Below are 10085 nucleotides of genomic sequence, written 5' to 3' on the forward strand. Positions count from 1 at the left end.
AGGTGGCAGTCTCTCTCACTGGGGGGGTCAGTCTCACTCACTAGGGGCAGTCTCACTCACAGGGGGGGCATATCACTCACTGGGGGTCAGTCTCACTCAGTGGGGAGGTAGTCTCACTAACTGTGGGAGGGTAGTCTCACTCACTGGGGGCTAGTCTCACTCACTGGGGAGCATATCTTTCACTAGGTGGCAGTCTCTCTCACGGGGGGGGGGTCAGTCTCACTCACTAGGGGCAGTCTCACTCACAGGGGGGCATATCACTCACTGGGGGTCAGTCTCACTCAGTGGGGAGGTAGTCTCACTAACTGGGGGAGGGTAGTCTCACTCACTGGAGGGGGCAGTCTCAGTCACTGAAAGGCAGTCTCACTCACTTTGGGGCATATCACTCACTGGGAGCAGTCTCTCTCACTGGGGGGGTAGTCTCACTCACTGGGGACCTGTCTAACTCACTGGGGGGGTCAGTCTCACTCACTGAGGGGGCAGTCTCACTCACTGGGGGGTTCAGTCTCACTCACTGGGGGTCAGTCTCACTCACTGGGGGGTCAGTCTCACTCACTGAGGGGTCAGTCTCACTCACTGGGGGGTCAGTCTCACTCACTGGGGGGGTCAGTCTCACTCACTGGGGGGTCAGTCTCACTCACTGGGGGGTCAGTCTCACTCACTGAGGGGGCAGTCTCACTCACTGGGGGGGCAGTCTGACTCACTGAGGGGGCAGTCTCACTCACTGATGGACAGTCTCACTCACTGGGGGGGCAGTCTCACTCATTGTGGAGTAGTCTCACTCACTGGGGGGCAATCTCACTCACTGGGGGGCAGTCTCACTCACTGGGGGGCAATCTCACTGGGAACAGTGTAATATGTAGGGGGGGCGTCTCTGTTATTGGGGTGCAATCCCACAGTGACTACAGATGCTGTGGTACTGTTACGCTATATTGGATGACAGCTGCCCCGTTACATGGTCGTCTAACTCCTGCAGTACAAGAGGTACTCTCCTCCATAGAGGGTCACGTGTCTCCTGAATATCTCGCACCTGTGCTGGAGAACTACATGTCCCATGATGCTGCGGGGCTTGGGGGGAGGGGGAGAATAGCCTGTCGCGTGCCGCTGGTACCTGCCAATAGGATGCGTGCATAGCGGGTCACGTGCCCACCGCTAGCGCTTTTGTTCGCTGGTGCTGCGCGAGCTTGATACAGTCAGCGCGAGACGAGCAGGTGAGAGGAGGGTGCGTGCTCCCCGCGCGGAGAGACAGAGCGCGAGGTGACACGGGGAAGGAGGGAGGGTGGGCTAATACCGAGGGACCGAGACCCGCGAGGCCCCCCCGGTGTAGCGCTGGTAATGCCCAGCCCTTTATACCGCCGTGTGTCTCGGAATATGTATAATCCCCGTTATACACCGCTCGTTGTGTATATACCCCCTCCCCACACAGAAACATGGCGTATTTATGGGCTCCCCGTTATAGCGCGCTCATTTATATATTTATATTGGCGGAAGGGGTCCCCCGTTATACAGCCCTCACTGTAGGTGGTGGTTCTCGGGTGCGGTCCCCTCTATACACCGCCCACTGTGCGCGTGCATGACCGGGTGCCCCGCTCCCTGCAGGTGCGCGTGCATATAACGGGGTCCCCGGTACACCGCCGTTGCATATAATAGGCGCGCGCCCCAGGCTCCCCGCTTTGTCCAGGTGCGTGTCTGGCCCCGCCCCCCTTCGCTTCCTGTTGGTTCCCGCGGCTGGCAGGCCCCGCCCCTCTTGGTTTGAATGCGCTACTAACCGCCAGCTTTCCCTTCACTAGGTGAAACCCCCGTTAGCCAATCGGGGAGGCCCAGGGCGTGGCTAGCGCTGTTGCTGCGGCCTCGCGACAGTGACACGCGCTCCTTTGTTGTGGTTCTCTCGTGGGACTGACAGATGACCGCGCCCGCGTCACGTGATTCCTGTTGTGGGTGCGGCGTGCTGGGGGTATGCACGGTCACACTGTGTATGTGAGCACACAGAACTCCCAGAGTCACATGCTGCAGTGGAAGCATTGTATGCTAAGGCCAGGAGCACACACAGTGCTGCGTCGCGTGGCTGCATGCGTGTGCGTTCGCCTCTGTCTGCTGGGCGATTGTGTGAACATCCCCAGTAGATGGAATGATCTGACACGCCATGCCCCCACGTGGCGCGCTCAGCCTCCTACCTTGAGAGCGGTATAAAACAAGCATCATTGTGTGCAGGGAGCTGCCGAGTCTGTTCACTTTCAGCAGCCAATGCATTGATTGGCTGCTGAAACTGACGGTAGCCTACAGCAGCAACAACGCCTAGCTTCGCAGCCAATGGTAGTTAACAATGAACACTACCATTGGCTGCCAGGGGACAGTGATGAAAGTGCGCAGGTTGCGTAGCACTGTGTGCTCATGGTATAGGCCAGGTCCATGGTGCATTTGGCTGTGCGGAGGCGTGCATGGCTGTGACATCACCCGCTTAGAGCCGGTGGTTTTTGGCCATGGTACGCGTGCTGTCTAGGGGCGTGACGTCACGGAGCTAAGCAAACCGCTCACTTGACCTGTCTGTCTTGTTGAGAAATCAGTTTCAACCCCCTTTGTATCTAAAGCCCTCTCCCGCCTTAAACCTTTCTCACTGACTGCCCCACACCTCTGGAATGCCCTTCCCCTCAGTACCCGACTAGCACCCTCTCTATCCACCTTTAAGACACACCTTAAGACACACTTGCTTAAAGAAGCATATGAATAGCACTGTGGATAATACTGGACACATGATACATAAGCTTGGCCCCCTGCAGACGCACTTACCAGAACTCCCTCCTACTGTCTCTGTACGTTCTCCCTACCTACCAATTAGATTGTAAGCTCCTCGGGGCAGGGACTCCTCTTCCTTAATGTTATGTTTATGTCTAAAGCACTTATTCCCATGATCTGTTATTTATTTTATTACCACATGCATTACTACTGTGAAGCGCTATGTACATTAATGGCGCTATATAAATAAAGACATACAATTTCTCACGCAACATGTGCAGACACGCCCACATGGACACGATCACCGCCTTAAGGCATTCTGATCGCTCAGCGTGCGGAAGCCTTTGCACGGTCTGCAGAACCATGGCCCCAGCCTTTGACAGGTCAGCAACCCTGCCTTTCAACCATTATCACCTAGCATACAGTGCTTCCATGCAGCAAGGTGACACATTGTGTGCTCATTTGCATGTCATTTCCCAGAATTCCTTGCTGCAGTGGAAGCACTGTATGCTAGGTGATAATGGTGAAAGGCCGGGTTGCAGACCTGTCTAAGGCTGGGGCCATGGTGCCTTTGTCTGTAGCTGGTCAGTGAACGTGCGCTTACCTGGCCATTGTGGGGGGCGTGCATGGGGGCATAAGAGCTGGTTCGCCCTCATTCGGCGAACTGCTCACGTGACCGGCCTGTTGCACCAGGAAATTAGTTTGAATTGATTTCTTGCGCCACAGCCTGCACGCCGTATAGATGCGAACACTGACAAAGCAGTCTGATCACTCAGCGTGCGTACGCCTCCGCACGTTCTTCGGTACCATGGCCCCAGCCTAAGAGATACGGGGAGGGGGGAGGCAGACCTGTCTGACACGTGAATGTGCTCACGTGGCATTTTTATTTGTGGTATGTGTACACAGTGTTTTTCTTTGACCGTGTGCTGTGTATCGGGTCAGCCAGGCGCATGACAAACATACATAGGCAAATGAAAGTAGGGTCCAAGTGATGCAGGTTTTTTTTTTTTTTTTTTTCTTGACAAAGGGAAGATCACAATGAAGACAATACATCTTGTAAAAGGACTTTTCATACCTCAAGTGATGGCGTTTTAATGGCTCCCCTGTGGTTAAAGGGTGCATGCTTTCTGGAGACCTTTTGTGGTCCTGGAAGCTTGCACTCTTTTCAACCACGGGGTTCCATTAATGGCATCCCTTCTATCGTACCATGATCAATTCTGCTGTTTTAACACTGGTCTTTGGCAAAGTTGTTTTATTAAAAGCATCTAAACGTTGAACATGGAAATGGTGCAAAAGAACACACATGTAGTATGTAGACAAAGAAATGGGTTTCTGCCCTTTTGAAGTGGGAGATGCGGCACTGTATGGGTCAGGGACGTGCACTGTCTGTCCCCTGCTCACATTTGACCCTTTTGTTCCTGCAGCTTGTTTTTTGCATCTCACGATCCAGTCTGCAGGTTTACGGTGTCAGTCATGGCTGCTGCCTCTGGTAGGAGTTTTCCCATTTTTTGCGGTGTGTGGGCAGTGGGTAAATCACTGAGGATTTGTGTTGCATGCTCCCTGATATAGTATAGCATGACATTAGGCAGGGCCGTTATTGTGCTTTGTAACTGTTCCCACAAAATAACATAAAATGCTGCCAACTACTCAGCTTATTACGTTTTACTATTTACTGATGTCGCTCCAGCATCTCGGGGTATAGGAAATATTGATTACTGGTAGCCTTTAATGGTGTTGAGTGCAGTGATCGGATATTAGATTTCCATTAGTTCATCTGGGGCTTTTTTTTTTTTTTTTTTTAAAGATTCAGGCAGCGTGGTTGGTCTTCTCACTGAGTAACTGCACTACAAATTTAGTCCAGGGTCATTTAATGGAGCATCCCATCCAAAATATGGGGAGGGGGATAACCCTGAGTCCTGACAATTCTCAACCTATTCAACACTTTCCTTCCACTTGTGGTTTTATAGCTTAAAGCAGCAATCCTTTCTGTTTATATTTTAACAGCATTGGTAGCAGGGGCATTGCTTTATTTTCAGCTTTGACGATCTCTTTGTTCCCAATATATTTCAGTATTTAAATGGCTGTCCTGTCCAATAGGAAGTGGCAGCCAATGTTGCTTCCTATTGCAGCACTAGACCTGCCATGTACACCACAAAGTATTAATCTCTAATCTAAAATATTAACAATCGATTTGGTGGTACATCAGGGGCCAATGCTGGTGACTAAGTTTACATGTTCAGACAACGTTGTTACCTGACTGTTTTCAGCCTCCGTTTGAGTTAGAGGAGCAGTAAACATGTGGGTTGTGAAATACTTTCTGTGGACTTGCAGCACGTAATGCACAGGGTGCATGGATTCAAATTTTTGAGCTTTAAAATTGCGCTTTCAGATATTAAGATAAAGGAACTGGAAAAACGGGCCTCTGGCCAGGCATTTGAACTTATTCTGAGCCCTCCGTCCTCTGATGCGGTTCCAGAGCTTTCCATCTCCTCCCCCAAGAAGAAAGAGCTGTCACTTGAAGAAATTCAGAAGAAGTTGGAAGCGGCAGAAGAAAGGCGTAAGGTGAGACCCCGGCCCCTCCGAGCACGTCTATGGGAATCTGCAGCCGGGGGGGGGGGGGGGGGGAGATTTTAAGCCTATCAATTATACTAGGGAATTATAACTGCCATGCTGTGATTGAGGGGCGCTCCTTCCCCTTTAGGGCACATTCCAGATGAAAGAATCATGGTGTTCTGGTACAGCGAGTAGAACATGTTGCAAGCAGAAAATGGCCCAGGACATAATTTACACAAGGAATATATGCATAACTGTCAGATTGGCATTAAATCCACTAGCAAGTGACGTGTTAAGTGTCAACTGACTTTACTTATGGGCCACAAATCTGATATAGTAAGGTTGCAGCAACCCATGACTCGGTCCTAGAGAAACATCATTTTTGTCTCCTAGAGCTTTTTAATTTTGCATACTATTTAGTGTGTAATTGATGGAAAAAGCAGATGAGGGCTCAGTGACCCGTGGGCATTAAACGGTAATGAATTGGGGCTGCCAAGCTCTGGTATATAGTCACATTAATGTTATGCTAACTATCTGTGGGCTCCCACTGTAAGCAACAACTGTAATGTCCACGGTCGCCCAGAACTGGTCATGGTATTAAACTGGCATTTCCTACTTGACTGGAGGCTGCACATATAATCTGACAGGATGTTTTGTTTGAGGTGTTACACTTTTCACGATTCCTCCCCCACAGTTGCACGAGGCTGAAGTATTGAAGCAGCTTGCTGAGAAACGAGAGCATGAGAAAGTGGTTCTGCAGAAAGTGATTGCAGATAACAATAACTTCAGCAAAATGGCAGAAGAGAAATTATCTCACAAAATGGAAGCCAACAAAGAAAACAGAGAGGCTCAAATGGCTGCCAAGTTAGAGCGATTGCGAGAGAAGGTACGTGATATCTAGCTGTACATTATTGACCATGATCTTTTACATAAAATAAATGTAATTAAATATTACGCTGAAGTATTGCAAAAAAGTATGTTAATGTTTAATGTGCACAAACCAAAGCATATGAAACACTAAATGAAATCTGAAACTAAATATACCATATAATGTATACATAACGCACCTTTTAAACTATAGTACAACATTCAATAAACCCCAGAGGAGACAATGATAAGGTTTTATTGCAAATCCTTTTATGGAGTGCAGTGATGGTCCCAGCCTGGTGAATGCTTCATGGTTTCATCGGTTCCCAAACCTTTTCGGGTCACCGCTCCATTCGGTTCCATAAACTCATCCCCAGTGCCCCTAAACTCGAAAAAGCATTATTCAGATTAGTGGTTTGCATGAGCCACTAAGGAATATAATACAATTGAAAACTAACAATTTTCAAGGCTTACCAGCAAAAACTTAATGACAAAAGAACACCTGGTGACCGTTTCTCAAATTATGGTATACTGGTCTGACTTGAGCTCTGGAGGGTTTAGTAAAAATTCTGATGGTTTCCACCGGATTTCAGCACCATGCAGAGGCAGAAACTGTAAGTGAGTGAGGTGTTTTGCTCTAGCCTGGTAAACTGTAAATAAGCTAAGAACATGCTCCGAGGGGCCCACCTCCAGCGCCTCATGCCTTTTAGCACCCCCTAGGTAATCCCGCAGCCCCCTGGGGGTGTTACTGCCCACTCTGGGAAGCACAGGTTTAGATGGATATATGGATATACTGATGTGCAAACCCTCCCAGTACAATATTGTACAGATGTATACGTAAGTACTAATGAGGTAATGCCGTCACAATTTCTTGGGCTGCGCTTAGTGTTGTGGACGCGACGGCTTGGTTGCAATTGCTGGAAGTCATCTCAATTTGATTTTTCCAGCGACTGCAGCCTGACATCGCCGGCACTAAGCGTAGCCTTGTATACAATAAAATTTGCACTAATTGCTCGACTTTAGGGCTAATCTTCCATTCAGTTGCCATAATCCAGCATACTGCCTGATGCCAGCGTCTAGGTACATACCATGGGGCTGGCGTCTGCAGAGACGGTCACTACTCCCAGCATCCAAATGGCATCCATGCTGCAGCGGTCTGACCGCATCTCCCGGCCGGGGAGGCACCAATAAGTTATGTGGCTCTGTTCCACTTCTCCCCTGATGAAGTGACAGGTCCACAAAGTGTTGGTGTAATCATTTTCAGCCCTGTTGTTGCCTCTATTCTGGATATTGTAGCAATATCCAGGTGAGCCTCTGCAAGGTTGGACAGCTGGGCATGTGACAATGGACAGCGATTTGATTATTTGCAGGCCTTTCTGTGTGCACCTGGATGCAGGTGATGGGCTGCACCAGTAGTTCTGGCAATCAAAACGAGGACTCTACTTTTTAAATGTCTAGTGCTTGTTTTATTAACACTAGTGCATTGCGACTTGGATAATATTGCACTCTTTTACAATATATCTAGTTGTCTTAAACTATATTCCATAGACTCAGGAAAATGGTGCTGATGGTGGAGAAATGTGGGTGACTGTGCATTAAATCCCCTTCCTTCTCCAGGACAGGAAATTGGAAGAGATCAGAAAGGCCAAAGAGTCCAAAGAAGAGGCTTCTGAGGACTGAATCCTGCGGTCTGAGAAGACGCCCCCTTAATCCCAAAGCTAATATTGTCGGTGTCCCACTCCTCTAGTTGTCTTGCAGCTGTAACGATGTAGATGCTTAAACTGTACACAATGTGCTTGTTTGGGAAGAATTCCAGTGTTTCACTTCTCTAGTTCTCTTAATATGTTGGTTGTTGGATCGTACTGCAATCTTGTGTTGGGTTTTCTAGTACTGTTATACCAGTGTTCAGACTGTTACATATTGCACTTAAATCGCAATGGTTTGCAGTTGCTTATCCATTACTGTGATAGTTTGTCCTAATAAAACTTATTTGCCAGAAGTTTTCATGCCTCCTTCCTGTTTGAGAAGCGACTTTAAATCACATCCCTCTAATTATCAGGACGGGTTTTTTTTTTTTTGTTTTTTTTTTTTTTTTTTTTTTGTAAGCTTTGTCATTTGACAAGTCATCACTGGACAGATGTAGAGTGCAACTAATAACGCACCTCATTCATAATGCCACCACCTACATCTCAAGCACTCGTGTGATGTGCTTATTTTACACTAGATAAATATTTAAATATAATTTTATTTTAAATTTTTTTGTTAAACTTTTTTTTTTTTTTTTTCTGCCCCTGTAAAATGTAAAACAGACAAAAGGTAGAGGTCAGCAGAATAATTGCATTATATTTGGCTCGGGCTGCAATCTTGAAATATGTAAGCACCAATACTTTGAAACAATAGTATTTCTATGCAAATCGGTGTTATGTATAATTTTATTTAATGGATAATTTTTCTTCAGATTACATGAGAATTTTATACACACATACACACATACACACATACACACATACACACATACACACATACACACATACACACATACACACATACACACATACACACATACACACATACACACATACACACATACACACATACACACATACACACATACACACATACACACATACACACATACACACATACACACATACACTTTGCACCAGTACAGACCAGGTATACAAGCTTGTCTGGTAAAAGTGGCACAGGTGCAGGCTGACACCAGTGACCCGATGAGGATAAAATCTTGCTGTTGTATTAAAATACTATATATCTCAATCCTGCCTGCACAACTCCAGTCATCGAGGGCTGCAAACAGGCCAGGTTTTCAGGATATCCTTAATTCAGCACAAGTGGCTCAGTCATACTGAGCCACTAATTGAGCGAGCTGTGCTGAAGTATGGATATCTTAATAACCTAGCCTGTTTGCGGCCCATGGACTGGAGTTGTGCAGGCCTGCTCTAAATACATCTTTTAGTAATGTACATAGCAGCAGTTTGCAGGCGCAATGAGACTGCACTGTAGAATTTACGATCTGTTTTGGTGTCTCACTGAGCTTGAATAACTTGCCCAAGATCAGAGCAGATGTAGTTTTGAACCAGGTAGAATAGGACTTTTGGGCATGGCCAGTTTGCCACGGCCAAATCACTGCCGACATCCAGCTGCAGAAGGACCTCTGCTGCTAGAAGCAGCCGGTGGCACGGATTCTAAGGTAAGTATTACTTGTATGAGGGAATCATTTGAGAGGTTTTTAGGGTGGGGGATTTAGGCATTTCTTAGCAGTGAAGTGACAGGTCCTGGCACAGCAAAGCGCTGGCGGTCATCTGCTCGCTGTGACCAAATACCTTTGATGTGCTAAGACGCTACATAAATAAGGGGGTGCTTGTCACTTGCCTTTGCACCAACTAGGTGAGGTATTCAGCCAGCAGAGAATTTTGCACACGAAAGGTGTTTTTCTTGGACACCGTTCCTAGGAGTCTGAACCAATTTGTTAAAGGATCAGGTTTTTTTTTGTTTGGTTTTTTTGTTGGTAAATGGTGCATTAGGCCTGTTCCATTCTAGTAGTGTTTCCATCAGGATGCTGGCTTGAACACTGAATAAGCGGCACGCACAAAAGATTTCCTACATTTAGATGTGTGCATTATCTGTCTCAAAATAGGGCTCAGTGGCAGTCTGTACAGTAGTTCTGTACTGATTATAAATCGGGTCAACAATACTTTTCCTTTTGCATGAAATCATATTCAGCAAATGTTTGCTCTGGAAACCATTATTTTTGCTGGATTAGAAATATGGGGCAATTGTCACTCTTATCTGACATGACTTTGTGATTGGATAATGTGAAATTGGTGTTTGGTTTGTAATGATAGAGCACAGGGGTGGGGTTATGGCATGAATTGCCAAACATTTAACACTTTCATGGTTCATCCATAAAG

General features: G+C 47.1%; 1 protein-coding gene across 4 annotated transcripts; it reads left to right on the forward strand.

Moving 5' to 3' along the window:
- The first annotated feature begins 1189 nt into the window (after positions 1 to 1189).
- STMN1 (stathmin 1) lies at positions 1190 to 8152 on the forward strand. 4 transcript variants are annotated; one of them, XM_075603980.1, is made up of 5 exons: positions 1190 to 1211; positions 4158 to 4222; positions 5123 to 5295; positions 5981 to 6172; positions 7771 to 8152. In XM_075603980.1, exons 2-5 carry the CDS (start codon positions 4207 to 4209, stop codon positions 7831 to 7833), a joined length of 444 nt encoding a protein of 147 aa, XP_075460095.1. In that variant the 5' UTR covers positions 1190 to 1211; positions 4158 to 4206; the 3' UTR covers positions 7834 to 8152. The 4 variants fall into 4 exon arrangements, with proteins under 4 accessions (XP_075460095.1, XP_075460094.1, XP_075460093.1 ...); XM_075603979.1 differs by lacking the exon at positions 1190 to 1211 and adding an exon at positions 1236 to 1257; XM_075603978.1 differs by lacking the exon at positions 1190 to 1211 and adding an exon at positions 1288 to 1332.
- The last annotated feature ends 1933 nt before the right edge of the window (positions 8153 to 10085 follow it).

Source organism: Ascaphus truei, chromosome 6, assembly GCF_040206685.1.
Source record: "Ascaphus truei isolate aAscTru1 chromosome 6, aAscTru1.hap1, whole genome shotgun sequence".
Taxonomy (NCBI): domain Eukaryota; kingdom Metazoa; phylum Chordata; class Amphibia; order Anura; family Ascaphidae; genus Ascaphus; species Ascaphus truei.

What these genes read in the sequence shown, in the direction of transcription:
- STMN1 (XM_075603977.1), top strand. An exon ending in CGGCAGAAGAAAGGCGTAAG is followed by an intron (nt 5,296 to 5,980) that starts GTGAGACCCCGG and finishes CCTCCCCCACAG; the next exon opens with TTGCACGAGGCTGAAGTATT. An exon ending in TAGAGCGATTGCGAGAGAAG is followed by an intron (nt 6,173 to 7,770) that starts GTACGTGATATC and finishes TTCCTTCTCCAG; the next exon opens with GACAGGAAATTGGAAGAGAT.